The 25541-nt window shown below is 36.8% G+C and overlaps 1 protein-coding gene across 4 annotated transcripts in view; it reads left to right on the forward strand.

Moving 5' to 3' along the window:
- The window catches only part of LOC149536277 (uncharacterized), a 313709-nt gene extending 295457 nt beyond the window's left edge, over window positions 1-18252 (forward strand). For 2 of the 4 annotated variants that reach the window (XM_089805516.1, XM_089805518.1), the window contains exons 20-21: window positions 15588-15634; window positions 15906-16256. In XM_089805516.1, coding sequence (XP_089661642.1) covers window positions 15588-15634; window positions 15906-16008 — 150 coding nt within the window. In that variant the 3' untranslated portion in view covers window positions 16009-16256. Of the gene's footprint in view, window positions 1-15587; window positions 15635-15905; window positions 16257-17880 lie in introns of those variants that run through there. The other 2 variants (XM_089805517.1, XM_089805519.1) reach the window with 2 other exon arrangements.
- Window positions 18253-25541: the final 7289 nt, after the last annotated feature.

The following is a 25541-nucleotide window of genomic DNA, read 5'->3' on the forward strand; positions in this document are numbered from 1 at the left end:
GTGAATGGCCTTTACCACTGGCAGATAGAAGACTACGAATTGTTTCCGAGTTGTAATATGCTAAGGGTCGACGAAGGTGAGAAAAAAGAGGAAAATGAGTGTCTAAAGGAATACAGAGCAGCAGAAGAAGGAAAGGCGGTTATGCCTGAACCTGAGGGGAAGAACATATAGTCCAAACCAAGAAGAAAGAAAGATCCCACCATTCGGTACACGGTGAACGGACCGCACAGGAGGAAAAGAACGCATCGCACCATAAAATTGGTTGAAGGGTGCTGACAGCAAGGAAATAAGTTAGATGCGCGACGACCGCAAGTATAGTGGGCGACGGAGGTAACACAGAACAGACATAAGGCATGGCATGACAAACTTAGTAGGTTTTAGCCGATGTAGTTGGTACTCAAGTACGACGGTTGGGATGAAATGAAATAGGAAAGGTTTAAGGCAAGATGGGTTGGACCAGATCGGACCTGGGAGGTCGGCGACAATCGGGTGATAAAATTGGAGACATTGGATGAGCAAGAGGTGCCTCTGGTAGTGAACGGATTTAAACTGCAAATATATGGTGCCAGGAAGACTTCGTTGTTGTCGCAGAAGGGCCAGCTGACTCCCTTGTCGTTGCAGAATGGCGACGGCCGGAGGCAAAATTGAGGTACCTCTGTATTTTTTTTTTTCAGAAAGAAAAAAAAAAAAAAAAAAAACCGCAAGTTGAGTTGGCCGCGGGCAACTCTCCGCGGGAGAGACCTCGCGAGCACTTGTCCACGGGTAACTCTCCGCGGGGGATTGTCCGCGGGCACATCTCCGCAGGAGATTGCCCCACGGCTCTGCCTTGCCTGCGGAAGCAACCCGCAAGGTTGTTTTAAAAACCGTCCATCGTTGCCATTTCATTCGACACCGAAGCTGCTCCTCCAAATTCGAATTTCCTTCAGTGCTCGCAGACCGTTCGGTGACCTAAGGTGCAGGTTCAGCAATCTACGATGAATTAATGAGCACGAAGAAGGATCAACAGCAACAGGAGTCGACAAATTTTTTTTTTACAGCATGGTGCTTTCAACGCATCGATTGGAGGTTGATTTGGCTCCCCTGAAAGATTTGGCAAAGCCCTGCAAACGAACGGCAACCTGACGGCATCTCAGTGCCATGGCAATGTTGGGTTCAGTCCAAACAAAACTCTTGGCTGTGGTGTTCAAATCAAGGGTTCACTCAAAGTTCGCTATTTAATCACATGAACTGGTCATGGACGACTTCTGATGAAATGTCTTCCGGTGGTAGGCAGGATGACTTTCGACTATTACTCTAATGCATCCTCTTATTATTTGGAGGGATTGAGAACAGCAGTCTAGCAAGCTTGGGTTCGGAGACGGTGCTGCACATTCACGGCTTGCTCGTCAGTCATGGGTGGAGCTCATGAAATTTTGAGGGTTTACAACACGTAGAGGAGAAAGTTCGAAGGCAAAACTCATTTGCGTGAGGGTTTACAACACGTAGGGTTCAGTCCAAACAAAACTCTTGGCTGAGGTGTTCAAATCAAGGGTTCGCTCATAAAGTTCGTTGTTTAATCACATGAACCGGTCATGGACGACTTCCGATGAAATGTCTTCCGGTGGTAGGCAGGACGACTTCCGACTATTACTCTGATGCTTCCTCTTATTATTCAGAGGGATTGAGAATAGCAGTCCAACAAGCTTGAATTCGGAGACGGTGCTGCACATTCACGGCTTGCTCATCAGTCATGGGTGGAGCTCATGAAATTTTGAGGGTTTACAACACGTAGAGGAGAAAGTTCGAAGGCAAAACTCATTTGCTTGATTATTGTTTCATTGCCGGAGGACTTGTTTTTAGCAAAAGATTGTTGAAGTTTTGTTTCTCATTTGCGGAGGAGAGATTGTTGAGTCTGTGTAGAAGATGGGTGTGCGGGGTTTTCTTTTTAAAAAAAAAAAAATGACAGATTCAAATTGTTCAGAATGAGTTACAGATGATGCCAAAGGAAAGGGGATGCATCCGTGGTTGCCAGAAAGAGTGTGGAATCGGCAAAAAATGATAAAGATGGTGTGCTCCTTGCATTTCTGTGTGGGTTGCAAAGTGCCCCAGGACCCCGCGGGGGCGTTGCCCCTCGACCTCGCCGGGGGCATTGCCCCCTAGACCCCTAGTCGTTGCGGATATTAGTCGTGGGAGTTTGACTAGTTGAGAAGAGTTGAAGTTGTTGCAGGGATGGACTTTCTTTGTACCAGAGGCACTGGGAGTAGGTGTTGGCCGGGAGGCTGTCTTGGTGGATGCGTAGAGAGCTCGGGAGGAGCTAATCATCTAGTTGGAGGCAGTGCACTGACACTTAGCTCAATGGACCCAGTGTTGGAAGTAGAGAAAGCAGCACGGGTGGCTATCAAGGTCAGCTTGAGGAGACAGTATTGTGTTAGCAGAGGCTACAGATGTAATGGGATGAATGTGGAAGTGATGTGACAGAAGTAGATTTTTTGTTGTATTCACTCTGTTAATGTATTTTGTTTGTTAATTTGTTTCAAATATTTTGTAATTGTCGACCGTAGACGACTTTTCTTTTTGGGGGGGATGGTGTCAGTCAACTGGATGGTCCTGGCGGTGTTTCTGTAGCCGACAGAATGATTGTCGTCAGTGTTTTGTATTTTGTAGCCGACGGGTAAATAGTTTGTAGCGGACATAATGTTTTTGGCCGAGGGACTCCTTCGGGAAGGTTCGGCGGATAGTATATATATCCCATCTGGGATGATTGTAAATCATTAATCATCTTCTATCTTATGTTATGAAGCATAATGTATGTCTGGCATATGCGAATATAATTCTGCTATTCTGTTCCATTGTCTGTATGTGTTGATTTCTTTATCAGTACGGTAAACAAAGCCGGCCTTCTTCAGAGATTCAGCCTTAGAGCGCAAGTCCCACACTTGGAGGTTGTTTCCATGTTACACAAGGTCGCCTGAGAAGTAGATCCTCAAGCAAGGGTGCAGACTTTTATGTCAACAGTAACTTTATATTTTTGAGCAAATCGACATTTTTACTTGCAATGATTCAGATGTTCTAATTAGCATAAATTATAGGTAGTTTATCTACTAACTAATTGTAAATCAGGGAGATGGTGATCTTGGCAACATAGTTAGGAATTTGTATAGAGGGCCGACCTAGCAAGAGTCATGCCCTTTCCAAGGACATGCCTCTTGGGTGCCTTATAAGTAAGAGATAGGAATGTGGATAAAGGACACACAAATACAACAAGTCTGCTCCTTTAGCATTCCCTGCCTCATACGAATTACTAGCAGAATTAATTATATTATTGCAAAACTATACATCAGCCAAAGTATATTGTATCTACTGCATATGATTGATATAGATCATCTTCAAAAAAGTAAGTAAAGGCATATATCAGTTTGATTGTTTAGAATTTACAGAAAATTTACAGCCCCTAACTAGTGAATTTGTGTCCTACAATTGGTATTAGAGCTAAGTGCTTATCAAAGACCTGAACAGTCTAAGCAGATCTTGGTAATAGAACACATGGATAACTTAGGAGGAGCATATTCAAATAAAGCACCTATGTTTGATGGAATAAATTATGCATTTTGGAGTATTAGAATGGAAAGTTATATTGCTTCTATAAGTGATGATGCTTGGATGTTTGTTGAAAAAGGCTACAGTTTCCCTAAAGCACCTTTAACTGATCCTAAAGATAACAATGATTATAAAAACAATTGTAAGGCTAGAAATGCCTTGTTATGTGGCTTAGCGAATAATGAATTACTAAGGTTATACATTGTAAAACAGCCAAGGAAATCTAGGATAAGTTAAAAGGCATCTATGAAGGGGATGTTAAAGTAAAACAAGCAAAACTCCAAATTTACAAAGCCAGGTTTGAGGAATTAAAAATGAAAGAAGATGAATGCATTGCTGATTATCTTTTAAGAATTGATGAAGTTTTTAATGTAATCAAAGGCTTAGGAGATAAAGTAAAAGAACCAACTGTCGTGCAAATGGTCTTTTGTTCCTTACCTTCTAGATATAATGCAAATGTTTCTACCATAGAAGAAGCCAGAGATCTAACTAAAATAACAATAGATGATTTGAATGGTATTCTAACATCTTATGAGATGAGAATGACAGGTGATGTATAAACAAAAAGGAAAGTTGCCTTCAAGGTAACTAACAATGAGAAGGATGAAAGTTCAGAATCAGAAGACCTAGAAGAACAACTGATAAATTTGGTAAAGAAATTTATAAGATTTGGTAAAAACAAAGGAAAATTGTCTTTAAAATGTTTCAACTATGGGAAAGTCGGTCATTTTGGAGTTGTGTCAAAACTCTAGTAGTGATGAAGAAGGTTTTAAATAGAAACAATTTGGTCACGAATAAAAAAAATTGCAAAGAAAAAGAAAAGTCTATATTTGATTCTTTGAAGAATGATAGTAGTGATATCTGATTTTGAAGCTTATGAAAGTTTGTTTATGGCAATAGCACCTTGATTTACAAATCAAAGTGATGATAACTCAGGCAGTGATTCAGAAGATGAAGTTGATTTTGAAGCAAAGTTGGTTTTTGCAATGGAGGAACTCAACTAGTTAAATAAAGAGTTGACATCAGTCTCAAAGGTAATTCAAATTTCTCTAAAGATGTTGAATCTAAAATTGAGGTTACTACAATAGTGAAAGTTGAGCTTGAAGAAAGTAAAATCACTTTTCAGCATGCCAAGGACTACCTTATGTATTTATGATGCCACTACAAGTGTTATTTGATGCCTTCTTGCTTTCCTTGTGTAGCTTTTGCTACTACCATACAGTGGTTAAATTGATTTTGGTTTGTTCTTAAATCGCCTCCAGCGCCCATCGTGCAATGCCCTCTCTCCATGTGTTGTATAGTGGTTTTTTCTCTTTAAATTGTTTTTTGTCTTTCTGTTGATGTATAGTGATACGCATGACGTTCCACTCCTGCGGTGTTTTTTTACTTTCTCCCACACGACAATCCCTCTATTATGGCTTGTTGTGCGGTCTTTATTTCCACTCAAGCTACTTTTTAGATTGTCTTTTTAAACTATTTGTATGCCATATTATGTAGAAGTTGAGAAAACCAACTTCACAGATCCTCAAGAACACCTGCATGCAAATATCCTGCAATGAAGAGAAGCCAAAAAAAAACAGAAAAAGCAGAGCTTAGAAGTTCTCCAGAATGTGAGAGCAAAAATGTATTCTAAGTTATGAAAACAAAATACAAAAGTTCAACCTTTTAAGGTGAACAAAACCCCAAAGGAAAGAAAACTAAGTTTGCGCATTATAATTAATATAAAATATTAATTATATGCACCTAAGAGAGCTAAAGCAACTAGAGTAATAAATAACTTACTCTAACACCCCCCCTTAAGTGAAGCTTAGGAGGAAGTAAACCTAGCAAAGCTATGAAAGCAGGAAAATGGATCCCGACAACAAGGCTTGATCAGGTACCCAATACAAGGAATTCTCTATAAACCAGAGATAAAGGAGAAAACCCAGTGGGAAAAATCCCTCTCCAAAAAGAGATAAAAAAACAACAGAAAGAAAATGGCTCAAGAGACTCTGTCAAAATCATAAACAACCCCCCCATGAGAGAGAGATGAGACATCAAAGCCCCCCCAGAATGAGGAAGCCCTTGTAGAAATGAACGAACCAATGGAACTCCAATGCGGAAGAAACAAGGGCACAAAACAAGGAAACCACTTAATGACAGGAAGGCCTAACTGGTGCTCAAAGGAGTAGACATGAGGATCTTGAAAAGGAAGCCCCAATGCAAGTGCGCTGACACGGTCATGAAAGAGGAAATGAACATCCTCTGTAGAATCCGCAACAAGTGCTCTTGAAGGCTTGATGAGTGGAGTTGGAGGGTCCGGCAAAGCTGAAGAAGAAAAGACTTCAACGGGATGTGGTGTGGTGATCTCAGGAACAAGACAAAGGTTCACGTGTCCTGACTGCACTACATGATGCTCTCGCGAAAAAGAAGAATGCTCCAATGATGGAGATGGTGGACCAAAGTGCGAGAAGGTGTAGAGATGGGTGGTATGATCAACTGTCCCTGTAGCAATAACGCCTCCTATTGCACTATCCCGAATGTAGATTGAATCTGCAGTGAACTCAACTGACTTCCCTGATCCACTGTGTGTAATCTGATACATCGAGAGAAGGTTTGCAGAGAGAGATGGAACATACAATACATCATTGAATGTGCCATCTTGAATGCGAATTGAACCTTTCCCGCAGACTGTTAGAGTAGTGTTATTCCCCATGAGAATATGAGGAATCAGAGAAGCCTCAATAGAGGAGAAGACCCCTTGAGAAGATGCCATATGGTGAGAAGCACCTAAATCCAGTATCCAAGGGACCTAGGAAGGGGATGCAATGGAAGCCTGTAATGCATGACCCTGTCCAAAATTCGGTGAAGATGTCGAAGAGGTGGATGAAGACTGAAAGGCAGACCCTTGTGAGATAGAAGAAGATGGGGATGAAATAGAGCTCTTTTGAAGAAGAGCTTGCAAATCTGCAATCTGTTTCTCATAGCCATCAAATCTCTTTTGAAAACAATGTGCCTCATCATGAGCTCCTTTCTGACAATAGGAACAAGAAGGAGTCTTAGTCTTCTTTTTCTTCTTCTTCTTAGAAGAAGAGGATGGACAAGTAGAGTGCTGAGAAGAGGAATTAGATATCTGCTTCAGCTTCTGCTCCTATGTATCCTTGGCAAGTAATGCCTGTGACGGTGAACTTGTAAGTGAATCCATCTGAGTGAGCTTGGACTGCTCACGAGTTAACCTGTCACAGAATATCTCAAAAGAGGGCATCTGATGTCTGTTACCCAAGGCATCCATAGTGGAGTAGAAAGTGGAAGAAAAGATCTGATACTGTCCTCGCAACTTTGAGATTATCAAAAAAATACACTCATCATCTGTTTTGTTTCTACCACATCCCTGCAAGACTGCGCGCAGAGATTTGAACTTCATCAAGTCCTCAATGGTGGGAAAGTTGTCAGGTGTCAAAGAAGTCAACTCTGCATCAAGAAGTGCTCGGAACTCATTCACTTGGCCAAACAAAGTCTGAAATTTGAGCCAATAAGCTCGTGGAGTAGTCAAACCATCCAAGTGAAATAGTAGACTATGTGAAATGTTCAGTGCAATCAATCCCATGGCTTCATCCATTTTGTTTCTGTGCTGAAGAACCTCAAAAGGGCGTTGTAGAACAGGTTGGTTTGCATCTAGGCATGACCATAAGCCTCTGGACATGAGAAGCCTAGTCATCTGTGTCTTCCAAGTGTGATAGTTGTGCGGTGTGAGCCGGATCACAGAAGGATCGACATTCAGAGAAAGAAAAGATAGAAGTAGAAGGGTCTGATTCTGAAGCAAATTACAGAATAGAAAAAGCTCCCCCCCACAACGAATAAAAATATCCCCCAAAACCAAAGAAACAACTATGGAAAAACACAAAAACTGAGAAAAGAACTTGGAATTTGGATGTAGAGAAGAGGAAAACATAAGCTTCTACTTCAACGCCAAATTTGGAAGATCAAACGAACTTGGAATCAAACGAAACCAGCATCATTGTCTCCCTCTCTGAGTCAGCTTTCCGGTGCTTCCTTCGGATTGCAAAAATACTTCTATATGCTCAAGTTATGAGCAAAAAATCGACTGCAGGTCCAGAAAAAGAGCTCATTGGAAAATTACAAAGACCGGCTTAAATTGATGCCTGAACAGTTGTCACAGGCCGTCGCCGAGAAAAAAATAGGTGCCGGGTTGTTGGCGTCAGCGGCCGGCTTGATGATGTCACCATGATGGGAAATGACGTCAGCACGCAGGTCAGAACTGATCACGTCACAAGACAGAAAGATGATGTAAGTGCCGGAAATGTGACGTCATCTTCGTACGGACGCCAGATTTCTACGTCAACATGTCGGAGCGGAGTCCGCCGGTGGAGGTGGCACTTGGGAGGACAACCCGACAGTGCCCTTTGGTGGCGGCCGGGCTGGAGTGGAGCACCGATGGTGAAGTTGGCCGTGGTGGGCACTCGGCGGAGCGGGGTGTGCATTGGTGGTGTGCTGGCGGCGCGTTTTTTTAAGCACGAATTTTGTTTTATATTTTTATTTTTTTAAATTTTTGCTCGAAAAGTGTGTCCGCACGGCCTGCCAGGGGGCTAAAAATTTTTCCTGAGGCCAAAAATAACAAGTTTTTAATGTATTTTGACTGCAAACGGCCTTCCGGATCCAATGGTGGCGTCTGTTTGAGCCCAAAGTGCCTCGAAAATTCACCCTTCACCCTTTTGAAGAAAAAAACTCCGAAAAAGCTGGGGTTTCCGACTTCGAATCATGGCTTCAAGAATCTTCAGACGAGGAAGCAGCAGGTCCGCTCTGATACCCATGTAGAAGTTGAGAAAACCAACTTCACAGATCCTCAAGAACACCTGCATGCAAATATCCTGCAATGAAATGAAGCCAAAAAAAACAAAAAAAGAAGAGCATAGAAGTTCTCCAGAATGTGAGAGCAAAAATGTATTCTAAGTTATGAAAACAAAATACAAAAGTTCAACCTTTTAAGGTGAACGAAACCCTAAAGGAAAGAAAACTAAGTTTGTGCATTATAATTAATATAAAATATTAATTATATGCACCTAAGAGAGCTAAAGCAACTAGAGTAATAAATAACTTACTCTAACATATTATTTGTCCTTGGATAACATCAGCCCCAAATAGTGTTCTAATTTTTGTTTTCTTTTGTTTCTAATGTGCTTGAGCTTGTTTGCTCTTATCAAAATTTTCTTTGTCCTCCACCTCATTATATATAAAATATTGGACTCCTATGGTGTCTTGGTGAGCTTACAATTGAATGAGAATACTCTACTTTGAAAGCACCAACACTAATGCACTTGTTACCATACCAACTTCTTATTTGCTTCTATCTTTGATAGCCATTGCTTGGCTTCTTCTGTCTGGGGATCATACAACACCCACTCCATATGGTAGCCACCCCGAACAAGAACCATTACTATATGGTGTGTCCACTATACGATTAGTTCTCAATTTTTATTTTTTCGATTTTATTTTATTTTATTCACTGTAAAATAAAAAAAATTTACATACCTTGACCATCATCTATCCAAATTGCATCATCCCTTCGTTGCCTTTCATAATACAACTTTAAGACTTTAAGTTCGACCTTTTCACTACCTAGGGAATTTCTAAACCATCGAAAGTCCTCATGTTTATTGCTTCGTTCTCCACAACTTCACGAACTTCATTGGAACTAAGCCATCTCATCTTGAACTTTCTCGACTTTATCTCATTTCGCTTATTATACTTCAACACCAATTGTCTAGGAGTGAATGACATAAGCCTAAGATGTCTGTCATGCTGTAACTTTCTGTGCTATTAGGTTTCCCTTGGCACACATGTCATTATCCTTTTTTCGTCCAGTTTATTCAAGGCATGCAGTCATTACCTCAAACTATCCATGTCGCCTAATTTTTTGTCAATAGCTATCTGGCGGCTTGGTACCACGACTTTTGTTGCTACTAGAGCTTCTTGACCATACATTAATTGGAATAGTGTTTGACTAGTCGTCACTTTGTGTGTCATACAATAGGTCCATATCATCGAAGACAACTTTTCCAAATGCTCATGTTCCACTCAGCACAACTTATAAATCATTGACACCAAAATCTTTTTGGTTGCTTCTTCTTGCTAGTTTACTCTCAAGTAGTAGGGACTGTACAAGGAGTGAATTTTTTTGAACTCCATCGTAAGAAACTTGATGACATGATTTACAAAGTGTCCTACCCAGTCTATTGTCAGTTGGATGGGGAGTCCGTACCAGGTGATGATGTGTTTGTAGATGAACTTGGCCATGCTCAATGTCAAGTTATCAGGTAAGGCTCATGCTTCCACCCACTTAGTTAAGTTCTTTATCACCATTACAATGTATTGGCGTCTCTGTGCATGGTTGGCCTTCAACAGCCCTACTCAAACAACTCTTGTGCGCATGAGGGGCTGGGGAGCATATAGTTGTTACAAGCTAGGGTTGTCATTGCACCAAAAGATCAACCTGTTAATGCTCAATACAACCACTAGACTTATAGAACACAAGAGATGACTAAGCCTTGTCATGAATCCTGAAGGGGAATGTTGGTGATTAATCCAACAATCCCCCCCTTAGCGTTATCCAAGGAGATTTGAACCTGTGACAAGCTCTAATACCACTTGTTACAAGCTAGGGTTGTTGTTGCACCAAAAGATCAACCTGTCAATGCTTGATACAACCACTAGACTTATAGAGCACAAGAGGCAGTTAAGCCATGTCACGAGTCCCAAAGGGGAACATTGGCAATTTGTCCAACAATAATCCCTCGTCAACGACTTCCTAGCCCTTTGGCACACGTCACACCACATGACCCACTCTAGAGTGATGTCATATAGTGTAGGCTACTACAAGCCCACCAACAACACCTTCTGAGATGTGATATATGCTCCCACATGGCCTCTTGCAAGACCCTCATGTAGCTCTTTCAAAGCACTTGAAACGTCCTCCTCTATGACGCATCTCCTTAACATTTGGTTAGGCCCCATTTTATACAACAATCCATTTATCAATTGAAATGTCATGCTTCTCAAGACGAGATTTCTCCTTTTGCCCAACAACACATCTCTTGGGAACTATGAAGTAGAGAGTTAAGGTTCATGCTTCCACCCACTTGGCTAAGTGCTCTGTGATTACTACAATGTATTGGCATCTCCGCACATGGTTGACCTTAAATGGTCCAATTCGCATAAAATCCCTCTTTAATGGCTTCCCCGCCTTCTAGTACGTATCACATCCCCCAACCCACTCTTGGGTGTCATTGTATAGTGTAGTGTAATATCCCCATTTTAGGAGGTTCCTAGAGTCGAGAATTGTCAACTCATCATCGCAACCCTCGTGAGTTGACCTTTGGTTTTGGGAGTCTTGGTTGCAGATTTGCTATTTTTGGACTTACTATTTTCAGTAAGTCACTTTTCGCCAGTTTCTATTTTTGGCAAGGCAGTATTGGTCATGGTGGTTGCCTGTCAATTCTCTATTGGGTTTTGAATGAGATATTTTTGTGAAGTTATATTTATTGCAATTATAATGAGACTTTATAAATATTAAATGCACTTATAATTATTAATGTGTTTTATATTACAAAGTTAGTGGACTTTATATTATAAAGCAATGATTAAGTGAAAAGTGTCCTGGAGAATTTAGGTTGCACAAAAAGCATTATAAATATGGCTTCATTTGGAGAGAAAAAGACAGATTGAATATTATATTATTTTCTTCTTCAACATCTGGCTGAGGGATTTAACAATTTGAGAATTTCATCTAGGAAATTCATCTTGCAAATTGTGCAGTTGTAAACAATTTGCTTTGTCTCCTACTATTTGCTACTGTGTCTATGGGGACCTGTTGATTGATCAATCTATTGATCATTGTGACCATGTGAGGATCAACATTTTGGCAAAGGGAAACTTTATGAGATTATCTGACAGGGCTGCGTTTTTCATTTCTAAGGGCTTTTGGGTGATACTTGGGCTGCTAATTCCTCCAAGTAGCAGGGTATCATTCCTGGGAAGGCAAACTTGCAATTTTGTTAAAGCGGGCATTTGAGGCTGGAAGAAGCAATTAGCAGGATCAGCGACTAAATTCCTTCACCTGCGATTTGACATTGAAACCTGTGATTTAATTTAGAAGCCTGGATCTGCACATTGCAATCTGCGATTTGGACTTGGGAAATGCCAATGCAGGCTTGCATGGGTAATTGCCTGGGACGGCATGGAGTTAAGGGATAGCTGTGATTGGTTATGAACCTGTGATTTACTTGTCATATTGATAGGCAGATTTGAATTGCAAGGGGACTCGATAAATACAGATCAGGTTCATCCACTATTTGAAAAATTATTTTAAATTACAAGCATGCATTGTTATATTATTTTATTACCAACTGGCAAGTGAAATTCTGAAAGCTGTTCATTCTCTGCAATTTATTTTCTTGTTGTTTTTATATTCTCAAAAAAATCCCAAAAAGACATATATACCAAAAATCAGAAAAAATATTAAAATATAAAAAAAAAATCAGTTTGAACATCAGCATTGTAGTCAGAGACTGGTTCAATTCTTTACATGTAGGCCACTGGAACCCCATCAACAACACCTTCTGAGTTGCAGTGTTCGCTCCCATGTGGACTCCTGCGAGACCCTCGTGTGCCTCTCTCAAAACACTTGGAACATCCTCCGCTATGACACATCTCCTTAACATTTGGTCAGGCCCCATTTTATACAAAAATCCATTTATCAATTGAAATGTCATGCTTTTCAGAATGAGATTTCTCCTTCACCCAACGACATGTGTCTCGGGAATTGTGAAGTCGAGAGAGGTATTCACCAATAGTGGTGTACCAAGCTGGGAGTACCTTGATTTGAAACAAGCAAGTATCCAAAAAATCATCATTTATTCCATTTGGTGGTTGTCCAGACTTTATCCATGATAACTGGGTAGCAATCATGTTGCTCTTCCCTGGCCACAAAATGATTGTGAAGGTGAATTCCTACAATAGAAGTAGTTGTTTGTTGACCCTTCACTGAATGATCGGTTTGTTCACTAGGTACATGAGCGCTTGATGGTCCACATAAAATGTGAAAGGGGTCGCCAGTAGGTAATGCCAAAATTTCTGTACAGCGTAAACCATCGTTTTTAGTGCAAGCATCTTCTTAAGAAAGTCTACAATACAGTTACTGCAAGGAAAAGAATCAAGGAGTTCATAGAATAAAATGATTTTCACTTATTTACCGGCAAAGGCCTCCTTGCGAGCATTCACATCATTCCTCTTGATCTATCCTTCTTGACTGAGAACCAGCCTCCCTGAACCTTGGAGTAGTTTGTTCCATTTTTCAAGAGATAAAATTTGCTTACGTCTTTCCCACCATTGTTAATGCTAACATCAAGGTCAACAATACCCTTGTTTGATTGAGTTGAAATTGTAAAGGTCCATTTTTTCTTGTAGCGACAAAAAAGAAGACTGTTCTTAAAGATCAAAAATCTTGTATTGTCAGACAAGAGTTTGATTTCTTGAATGGAAAAAGAAGCTAAATTGTCCTTATTCGTTGAAGGGCGTGAAGAGAATCATATGCTGTCCTGCTAAAAGAAATAACTTGCCTTGATATAACCAATAGAGATCTTTCTTGTATGTGATATTTTTGTGGCATTAGTCTCTAGTAAACTCATCAATAAACTTTTTGTTGATTTCATCATTTGTGGAGGTAATGCTCACCTTTGGAAATTCAAGAGTAGTCAAAGCAAGATTCTTGATCTCGTGCTTTCGTGGGTATCCTTAGCATATTGGGCACTAGCAAGCTTTTTGAATTTATTCTTAGCTACTCTAAAAATAGGTGCAGTTTGCATCGGTTTTCCACATTTGTAGTACACTTATTATTACCTCGCATTTGGCTTCAACTTTTACCTCCCCTAATTATCATGATGAAATCTCTAATTGTTGTTTTGATCATTATATACCCCAAATTGCTGGTTTAAACACTAAAATGGTTGTCATTTTCAGCACCTCTACACCCTCTATGTGAACAAACAACCATAGAATTATAAATAATGTAGTACTACTCCCTCTATCAGAACTAGCAAGAGGCATGCCTTAATTTTTATAAATTGTTTGTTAAGTAAAATGTTGAGCTCAATTAAAAAATACTCTACTAGTAAAGACTTAAAAGTAATCCATGTGAATTTGTTTGACACATGCAACATCTCAGCGCTAATTTATTTAAAGTTAAGAAGACACGAGAAATGCATTAATTATGAGTCAGAATTGATTCTGATAGGTATAGTTGAGCTTGACCAAGATCTATTGGATCTTGCCACCCACATTCCCCTTTCAAGGACAACATCATTCAAATTTGGTTTTTGTTTCTATCGGCTAGTTTTGAATTTTTGCATACCATTTTTTCTTTAGGGAGAGGATGGTAGGCAAGTTTGAATGACAAAGAGAAAATAAATATAAGAAAAAAAAGAAGTTTTGACATAGATTGTGTATTCGGATTCAGAGTGTTAGGTAAGCTCAAATTCTTTGATTCGCTACAAATTCAGCAACTTAAAAGGTACTAATTTTTTTTAGAAAAACACTTTTTTTTGTAAAATTCAATCACAATATATCAAATGTGTCTAAAAATCATGAAGAATTGTTTTCTACTAAATTTGATTGTTCAATACACATCGATACAAAATGGCTTCTTCTATGACTGGTTATTGCCTTGCCCTCTCCAATTTATTTACATGTAGTACTGCAAGAAGCATTATCATCTTCTGTGTGACCTCTTTAAGACAAGTAATGTTTGCGAGATAGTATTTGAGGTGATTGATGCCTCCACTATACTTTATGTGCCCAAGCACAAATGATAGTTCCTAAACTGGTTCCGTTATGCCATGTTTCCAATTAAGGTCACAACTAGCAAGGGGTTTCCTTCTAAGAGATTGACTTGCACTAGTTAAGTTTGAAGCAAATGTAGAGCTACAATATTGATAGTAACAAAGTGTTATATTTAAGCATAGAACTATATTTATAAATAATTTTCACTACATTTTTTATATATATGAATAACTTATTAATATTAATTTCTAGTCTATAAAACTTTTGTTACTCAATATTTGAGAAAATAAAGTAAAACTCTATCTAAATCTAATACATATATTAATAGTCAATGTAATAATATATCTTTTGATCAATATAAAAGCTATATTATTATATTAATTATTAAAATTTATATATTTAAAATTTAATATAATCAATATATACATTGTTATATGCTCTGTTTTTCTTAATAAAAGCGGAATCTCTTGAGCTAGGATATAGACAAAGATCTTCTGAGGCTAGCATCTAAGATAATAGTTGTAAACAAAGTATTGCACCCAACTATCCATTCCTTTAAGTGTGCGTGGGATAGCTATCTTTGTAGCCACATTTGGTCATGTATAATTCCATTAACTGTTCTATCATGTGCCTTCCTAAAGTTTCATTGGATTTTGTTCAGAGAGAACATTTTAAAGCACTTGGTTAGGAATCTGATCCAAAGTTTTGCATAATAACCATATTGACTTGGACTTAGTGAAAATGATTATAGATTTCTCTTGCCTGTGTCCTTCATAAAGGTATCGATTGAGAGGAAATGTCATGTTCTTATACCACAAAGAGGTTACTACACTCAATTATGTATTAAGTATCATTTAGAATCGTTATTGACAATTGTTATGAATTAAATAGTTTGAATAGCGACAAACATTTACTCAAAAAAATTGGTCTATTCACTAGCTACATCAATGCATGATGTTCACACAGAGATGGATTTGGTAGGAGATAGTGTCAAAATTTTATGGATTCAACACCATCATCAATGCTTTTATATTTGTTGTACTCTAGTTTTATCCCTTATCCATTTGCTTGTAGAATGCAATTCCAATTTTAATCATCCCACCGTGTTATTGCAACTTCCACCCTTGATCTAATCTTATATTATGCTTTCTTATTATGATTTGGTAATTGAATGGCAGAGTGATGAGGCGATAAAGACCAAGGATCAAGAGCTTGTACAATTAAGGTTTGTTCTATTGCATTAAAAAGCCAATTGTATCCGTACATATGCTATTGTCCACATACGAAATCAAATGCTTGAATGAATCTTGTGCTTATATGAAGTTTTATAAGATTATTTTAAATGTTAATGATATGTGTTATGTCCACATACGAAATCTCAAATTTCTGAATGAAATCTTGTGCTTATATGAAGTTTAATAATATTATTTCAAACGTTAATGATGTGTGTGTTTTTTGAAAGTTAGAATTATAATATCAATGTATGTAATGTGTAGGGTTATTATTAATGAAGTTGAACAATTTGAAGAATCTCAAAAGACTAAGCTACAACAACATTTGGAGAAACTCAGATGTGCAAGACAATCTTGTCCATTATAATTGTAAATTTGATATATACCATAATTTGGAGCAGCTCAAAATTCTTAGGTTAACAATTTTTTTTTTCTTTTTGTTAAGTTACAAAAACAAAATGTTATTTCAAACCAAAAAATATCATTGTTAGTTCATTATAAATGTAAAGGGCATTATTGTTAGCCTCCTCTAATTATTGAAATAGAGGACATGTTAAAAGAAAACTTGAAAATAACTAGTTTAGTTTTTATAATATTTCATATGGTTGGATCTAATTACTTATTTGTTGTTAAATCTATTGAAAATTTTTAATTAATTTTTTTATTTAAATTTGCTAGTTTTTCACGAAACATTGGTAACTATACATTTGATTTTCCTGCAAGCAATCAAATCTAAGATTCGTAGTAGGGAGATATACAAGTTTCCTCAACTATGTAGCCCACTTCAAGTAAGTTTGATTGTGGACCAATATATTGAAATATTTTTCTCTGAATTTATTGTTTGATTGTATGTCGATAGGTTGAAATATTATTCTATAAATTTATTGTCATTATGTAACTTATTGACAGAAGGCTCTATGGAAATTAGTTGTATTGGAGTTGTTATTTTTGCACAAAAATCAAGTGCATTCCAAAAGGGGATATTATAATGTGTAATTAAGATATTATATATTAATGGAGTGAATGCATATAGAGCCTATTGAAATAAAGAATTTCACTATATCAATTTTTTTAAGGCAACATGTTAGGAGTGAAAAGAGTAAGGTTCATCTTTGATGTTTACCTCGTAGCAATGAATTTGTATATTAAACTAGATGAACATATTGTGGAGACGGTGGATTGGAATGGTATAGATGCATCGAGGCTTGTCCATTAGGGAGTGTTTACATTTTTCTCACTTTTAAGTTTTATTGTAGAGTGATAGCTTTGGAAGGAATATTTAGATCTCGGTAGGTTTTCTTATTGTATTACGTTTTTGTTTTGATTAGATAAGCACGAGAAGAGCCTAGACCTATTATAAAATGGCCATGAAGGCAAAAAGAGTGAATCTCGCAAATAATGATCTTGAAAAAAGGAAAACAAAAAAATGCTTTTGGTCATACAATGCAGTCGACACATAGCAATGGGTTTGACCCTATAAGATAGACTTCTCCTTCAAAACTATTGAAAGAACAGTTTAATATACACCGCTATATCTCCTTAGTCTTTTTGTTTTGCTTTTGAGCTTAAGAATGATATAGAAAATTGTAATGTCCCATGTTGGAATATCCTGAAATTAAGGGACACTTAACTTGAATATTTTGTTCTTATAGATTACAATCTCTTTTCTCTTGAATGGATAATACTTAATTAACCGGACGTCTCTTAATGAATTGATTGTAATAGAAAAAAATTAGTTGTATCCCTTGTGGAGAATAATTTTGTGTTTGTTGATATGTATGACAATCTGATATAAAGTGATTTTTGGGATTATATCAACCTCTGTATTTTTATGCTAATATGATCATATATTCATGCAACAATAAAAGTGTCCCAATAGTTGAAGGATGATGCTCAATAAGAGTGAAATCCCCAAAGGATTTGTCTAGGAAATAAAGGTATTTGTTGATGATGTGAAAATGAAATTGATTTTCCTTAAAGTTACTAGCAGATTGAAAGGTTGTGTCATTTGAATATGTGAGAGTCGTATCTCATTTTAAACATAACTCTTCACAACCAATTGGTTTATGAAATCAAAATCCACCTTTCCATAATTAATGGATAAGTACGTTTACCATTGCCAAAATTGATTATTGCTTATTATTAATAATTTACTTGTCTTCTTTTGACTAAGTGCATATTCATTACTTTGCTTACTACTTATTAACTTAATCGTCCTTGTCCAAGTCCTCTTATGCAGAATGAGATCTCCACAAAAGTATTGTAATGCAAATGGAAGCTTCATAACTTGTATAGTCAATAACACATGCCATGTTCTTCAACTTGGTACATAATTTTCATATGTCAATTCTATGCATTGTACGCGCTGCAACTAAGATAGGTTTTGTGACAAAAGGATATAAAATTGTGTTGTTACTTACCTATAATATATCTGTATATATTTCATCAATACAAACAAGACTAGTGTGATGCTTGATTGTTGCAAACAAGTATTGTTTCATGTAATATTCTTTGTCTTCTATGATTTCCTTATTTCTATTGTTTGATGATGTTGAAGATAATGTCTCCCAAAAATTTAAACAATGCTAAGTCTACTCCTAGCATTCACACCACTTACAATTGCTCATACTTGTCATAATTTACTTGCGATTACAGAGAATATTGTGAACAACAACCATCACTAACATGGCATGTGAAATAACTCTACTTGAGAAAAACAACTATTGTGATATGATTAAGTGGATTAAATAATTGGACTCTTTGATTGTGTATCCTAGTCTTCGTCTCCATATAAAATCTTATTCCATTTGATGAATTGCAATTTTTGTTCATGGGCTGAATGTCTATATTGAAAGTCTTTGTCACTCTATTATCTTCCTGACTGTAATATATATATATGGCTTGCATCTATGAACATATGGCAAGTAACAACATACTCTTTTCCTTGATCATTTCTCCCTTGTGATATTGCTATTGGGATTTAATTGTGTGATTTTTGAGTCAAACTCATTGACCCATGTTTCATGAGTAGTGATTCAACATGAATCCATCTATCATGAGAATAAATGGAACACTTAGCACTTATTGGATCTAGGTGATGCTCATAGGGGTGAAGCACTAGGACTTCTAGGGAGATCACCCATCCCAGTACTACTCCAGCCTAAGTGTTCTTAACTACGGAGTTTCCTCCATGGTTAAACTCAAAGCTTGCAACCCCATTTGCAAAACCTTCACCAAGTGTTGTGCCTTATGAACCATTCATTAGAAAGCCCCTTAAGCTCGTTAATTGATAAGTAGGAAATAATTTTCACAATTAGTCAAATTGTGATATTGCTATGTAAGGTTGGTGTCGATAGATCAGTCTATGTAGACCATTTTATATGTGTGAGTACATAGATAATGGTCGTGACAAGTTGTTTATTTTGGGTTTTAATATATTTAATATGTTTTTGTTTTATTTATTATATTATTTGTTTATTAATTTCAAATATGCATTCTAAATGTTTAATTACTTCAGTAATATATTTTCATTGTATATTTCTAACTATCATCATAATAATTAGTATAGATGTCTTAAATAAATCTATCTAAAGAAATGCCGATAGATATCCACTACAAAATAATTATAATTTAATTTACTACATCTAAAATTATTTATATTTCCTTTATCTTCATTTATTTAGTGTTTTACTAATTTAAGCTTTTTATTTTAATTTTTTTTAAAATGAATGATTTATATTTACAAATATTATAATTTAAATGGATATTTTATGTTCTATTTATTAAATTATTTGTAAAAGTATATTCTATTTATAATAACATTTAAACTTTTGACATGTAGATGGTTGCCAAATTTAACCTACAAGAATAAAAGTTAACATTAACACGCTCACACCATCTCACTCCCCCATTCTGCCATTGTAGAATGCCTATCAGCATTAAATATCATATTCATTTAAGATTATCTTATAATTATCAAATATGATATTATTGCTTATATCATAAGTATATTAATGTCATTTATTAATAATTATTACTTGTTTATTTCAATATTTTGTATTATTCAATTATAATTTTTATAAATTTAATCACTATATTGATAAATATAATTATAACTATATATTATTATTATTTAAAAGTGTTGATCGTGTATTACTATTATTATTATTGTAGAACTTCATTCTAGAAGAGAACATTATTGTTTGCCCTTCCCAAAATTGTTTATCCTCAAACAATTCAATTTTCCAATGAGTGTTGACGTGGAATGGCGATATGCAATCAAAGAAACTTGAAATGGTCATGCTAATTTGAGATTAGAACTATAATAAATTCATAACTAAAAGCTTATCATCTTGGATTTTTTTTAGAAAAATTGAATAAAAATTATCTTGATGTGCTCAAACACTTGTGATTCTCCCCTTGCTAAGTGTCGCTTTCTTTCTAGATGAGCATGCCTTCAAAGATGTAGAGTCTTGTCTTAATTCATTTTGAAGAATTATAACATTCATTAGAATGTGCTCTTAATTTCAACACTCATTGAGAATGCCCTTGATCCAATCTTGACAAAATATCCTTAATCTTAACACCTGCTAAGAATGTTCATGATGCTCAATAGTCATTAAGAATGTCCTTACTTTTTATCATTCATTGAGAATGTCCCTAATTCTTGGCACTCATTGAGAAACATATACTAAGATATATGGAAACATAAAGCACACACAAAATAAAAATTGCATTCTAAAGATGTCATTGCATGCTTTAAATATGCATTTATTCATGGTTTTTAGTGCAAATCACTCTTGGATTGTCATTGCATGTATTTGGGAAAATATGCCCTTCAAATTCTTTTACATAAATGTATTGGCAAGAAAGAGACAAATAACACTCTTGGAGCCTCATTACATGTCTTAAAAAGAATGCAAATCACACTCTTGGAGGAAATTTGCATATTTACATTTTGTTATATATTCATTAGTGTATGAAGACACAATGCAAACATGAAATATACACATTAATGCATGAAGACACAAAGCATACCTGTGTTAGAAGCTTTGGTAGATTCCTTCTTGCACATTTAAATTATCAAAGGTAAAGAAGATGTTTCACAAAAAATATTTATTTGTTATATTGTGAACCATACACTCAAGGTTTAGATTGTTGTCCCTGCTACCAAAGTTGGCAGTGACTAGCTCCTTGACAGATAGACCTACATCATGTATTAGGTACTTCAACAAAAAACATGTATAGATTATTAGTAATAGTAAAATATTATTCAATCTTTTAATTCTATAAAATATAAGATCATAATTCCCAATTTAAGCCCTTCTTAAGGAGAGATTGTGATTAGATGCTTAGCCTTATGCAAGAGTGCTTCTTGGGGCTTGAATTATCTTATCACCTCCTAACAATACGTCTCTCTTTAAGACCTTATGGATAATCAATCTTGATATATCCATCCTTCCTAGGAGAAAGCTCTTTCTCATCCTACGCCTTATGGATACCTTTCTTTCTCATTAAGACCCCAAAGAAGCGCTATGCCCTCAGCCTAATTAAGCATGTGATCTCTTAATGGTTTCGCAAAGGGAGTCATAAATTTACCTTCATAGTCCCTTATTATGCCTCCACCTGCCTATTTGTCTCCTCTAACAACCCCATCAAAGTTAAGTTTACACCATCTAGCCAACGATGGAGCTCATTTTGTATTAGCTCTAGCCACTTTTTAAGTACTGTCAATTCTATTAAACCCCTGAAGAAGGTTCCATTCCTTCACAATGTCAATATCCTCAGGGAAGGGGATGAATCCAAATTTTTCCAAGGGCTAGCATTCACATTCTCTAACAACATTCGAACACCCAAATTGTTGGGTGATGCGACGTGCTCCCCTGCCCACAGGTGGTTAATTATGTGGTGTTCCATGTTCACTAACAGTCATGGCTTTTGGTGCAACGACAAATGGGCCCTACAATTGGTATCAGAGCCTGGTTTTGGCTTGGTCATGGGTTCAAATCTCTCTGGTGCCTTCCCGACCCGTGTAACCACCTGGTATGCGCGTCGAGGGGGAGATTGTTGGGTGATGCGACGCGCTCCCCTGCCCATAGGTGGTTAATTATGTGGTGTTCCATGTTCACTAACAGTCATGGCTTTTGGTGCAACGACAAATGGGCCCTACACAAATGTAAAGTAACCTAGGGTGCTTTCATCTTCCCAAAAGATCCTTTTTGTCTCTCCTTCTAGATACACCAATAGATGTGTGGGGGGATAAGTTTCCATAGAATATGAATGATGGGGTGGTTAGCAAGACTACCCTAGCTAACAAATTGTCTAAGATCAATATGCATAGTCCACTTGAGCCTCACCTTATTGAGAACATGTTGCCAAATATAAGTAGCAACCTCACATCGATTAAAGAGGTGATTATTGGTTTGATGTTCTTTTTCACACATGATACATCTATTGGCTAAGCTAAACCCGCTTTTAACAAGGTTATCCTGAGGAGGAATCCCATGCAAAAGAGTCCACTAGAAAAAAAAAAAAAAAATTGGGGATGATGTGCTTGTCCCAAATTTTTCCCCATTGAAGACTAGCACTTGGTAAAGCTAAAGTGATTATATAGGCCGACTTTGTGGAAACACCTCCTAAGGTTTTAGGGCCCCAAATAATTATGTCCTCAATTTCAGTCTAAGGGATTCTTGTGTGCTTTAGATTATCAGTCAACTTCTGAGAAATGACTTGGAGCCCTTGCTTGTTGGTCAAAAATTGACTTAAGTTAATCCACCTTTCATTACTAATGTACCCCTCCACTTTATCACCCAGCCCGTGTCAGAATAGTACTCAAATTAAGATTCTTAGTAGTGTCCAACTAGGTAGTAGTATTCTAGTTGACCTTCAAGAATTTGATTTTCTATCCATTTCCAAGTTCTCATTTTAGGCCTTTTTGAAGAAGAGCTTTACATATAGTAATGTTGTTCCAAATTTTGGAGCCCTAGTGAAGATTATCTTTGAATTTATCCTTAAAACTTCACCCATGCATATACTTGGCTCTCATAATGTTGCACTAGTCCTCTTCTTCTATCATCATCTTCCAAGCCATTTTACAATTGAGAGCTCTATTAATATTCTTGACTTTCCTTAAACCTAAGCCTCCAAATTTTTTAGGAGTGCAAACTATCTCCCAGCTAACAAGTGAGAGTCTTTTTTTTCTCCTTAGTTCCAAACCATAGGAAATTACGTTGAATCCTTTCCAGTTTATCATCCATCACACCAAAGATCTTGAAAATGGACAAGAAGTAAACTGGTATACCCTAGAGGGTAGCTTTCAAGAGCTGGATTTTACTATTCTGACTAAGGAGTTTGTCTTTCCACCCAGAATTTTTTTTCTAAGTTCTTTCTAGGATAGAGTCCCAAAACCTAGACTTAATCTCCATGATTATGAGAGGGAGGCTAAGATAAGTAGAGGGGAGGCCAGCAAGTTGGCAACCCATAATTTCAATAATTTTGTTTTGGATATCTTGGTTCGTATTAAAGAAGAAGATTCTACTTTTTTGACCAAAAGTAGCAACATAATGATCTAATAGGCATTTTCCATTCTCTGGCTTCCACCACTGAGGACTCACTAGAGCAAAACACATCATCCACAAATTGTTGGATAATAGGGGGAAGGCTCCAGGTTGGTCTGATGCCTTTCACTTTTTGTTCAACCACCATTATTTTCATGACCTCAACAACCATAATAAAAAGGTAGGATGAGAGGGTGTCTCCCTATCTAAGGCCTTTACTATGACCAAAAAACTCCCTTGGTGGCCCATTAACAATAACAAAGTAGTTAACTGTTTTCATGCATTCCTTGATTAAAGTGACAAATGTGCTATTGAAACCAAAGAAAGAAAGAAAATTGTAAAGAAAGGAGTAGTTACATTATCATATGCTTTGGAAATGTCAATTTTGAGAATCATACCCACATGCTTACTTTTTGTCCATAGAGTGGATGATTTTATGTATAGAGATGACATCATCCAATATTTGTCTTCCTGGGAAAAACCCCTTATGATTGATACTAATAAGTTTATCTAGTATAGTCTTAATTTTGTTAACCATGATTTTGGAGATAACTTTGTAAAAGGTGGACCAAAGGCTTATAGGTCTACAGTCATTAATATTAATTGGAGTTCTATGTTTAGGGATCAACACAATATAGGTTTTATTGTGTTTTCCTAATGTTCTTCTGCTCCTAAAGAAGTCCCTAGCAACTCTTGACACATCCAATCCCATATTTTTCTAGAATTCCTAGTAGAACGCAAGTGGGAAGCCATCCGGATCAGAGGCCTTGAAGGCATTCATCCTTCATGTTAGAAAACCCCATCCAAAAGGCTCTCATTGTCCTCAACAGTAACCACATTTGGGATGTGTTGGAGGAGTCGATCATTAAACCTACTCGTGTCAATTCTCGTAGAGGCAAAGAAGGATTTGAAGGAGTTAGTAGCCATACCACCTAGAAGTAGTTTATAATTACATGTTCCTCCCCTTTCATCTTAGAGAGTTTTAATAATGTTCATTCTTTTATGATTTGTAGCAGGTCTGTGGAAGAAGGAAGTATTCCTACCCCCTTCCCTTAGTCATTGGACTCTTGAGCATTTTTTCCAATATGTTTCCTTGTTTGTCTAGGAGTTGTTTCCATTCCCCTCTATGTTAGAAATTTCCTTCATTGATGTCAATGGCACATGTCCTAACATAAGTTGGTTGTTTTTTTTTATTGAATTATGGTCTCCTGAGAGTCTAACATATACCATGTGTACCTTCACAAAGAATTAACGTAAAGGAAATCCCCTTATGATCATAATTTGTCCTATTATTTGTTTTCCATGTGTTGTCTAGTGGCTTGTATCATTGTGTTTCAATAGCCCTCTCATATGCAACATCGGGATAATAGGTCTGCTACATAAGAGATGTGATAGGAGGTGGCAGTGTTAGATTTTCGAGTAGCAGAGAATATGTGACAGGAGGTCGCAGCGTCAGGTCTGTTAGCAACAAATAATATGCGACATGAGGTGCATATATGATAGGAGGAGACACCATCAAGTCTATCAATAGAAAAGAAGATGCAATAGGAGGTGTAGATGCGACAAGAAGTTGTGAACCAACAATTACTTGCAATAGTGTCTTTTGTATATCTGACAAGAAGAGAAAAAAATGCAAAATAGAAAGTCTCACAAAAGCTCCAAAAAGGTAGAGATGATTTTTTTTTTTCAAGGAGTAAGTATTTCTTTGAAGAGAACTACATGCTTTTGGAGAGAAACAACAATCATTGTGAATTTTTTGAAGTTTGTAGAACAGGGGCTTGAAGTGATGTACTTATTGTGAGATCAAACCAAAAAAATTAGGAAGTTTTAAAGTTGGGAGGCTGAAGATGTGGGAAGATGTTTTCCATTCTTATATTTGGAAGCCGGTAGGAAGTTATGTTGTTGCAGGAAGCTCATCTGCTAAACTATGTTGCATAAGACTTGTTGTTAAGTGATAGGGAGTAGCATTGCTATAGGAAGTTTATCAACAACACTTATGAACACATTTATGTCATAAATTGTCTATGTTGTTGCATATGTATTTTAGTCTACAATGTTTTATTACTTCATGATAAAACAAGATTCAAAGTAGGCATAATATTATTGCTTCTTCGTTAGCTTGAGGTTGTGGCCTCTAGAGATAGTTGCCTTCGTTTGATCAAGTTGAACCCTGCAATTTGTTGAAGGTTGGAGCCTTGGATGGTCTAGGTTGTAGCCCACATTTTGGTGATTAGTAGTACCATGGTTTTTATCCAAAAGGGTTTCCATGAGATAAATCCTTGTGTCCTTGTTTTCATAGTTTTCTATGTTCATTCTGTTGCATTTAATTAAAACTTTGAAATAT

This window comes from Cupressus sempervirens, chromosome 10, assembly GCF_028749045.1.
Source record: "Cupressus sempervirens isolate cs-2001-9-10 chromosome 10, ASM2874904v1, whole genome shotgun sequence".
Classification (NCBI taxonomy): domain Eukaryota; kingdom Viridiplantae; phylum Streptophyta; class Pinopsida; order Cupressales; family Cupressaceae; genus Cupressus; species Cupressus sempervirens.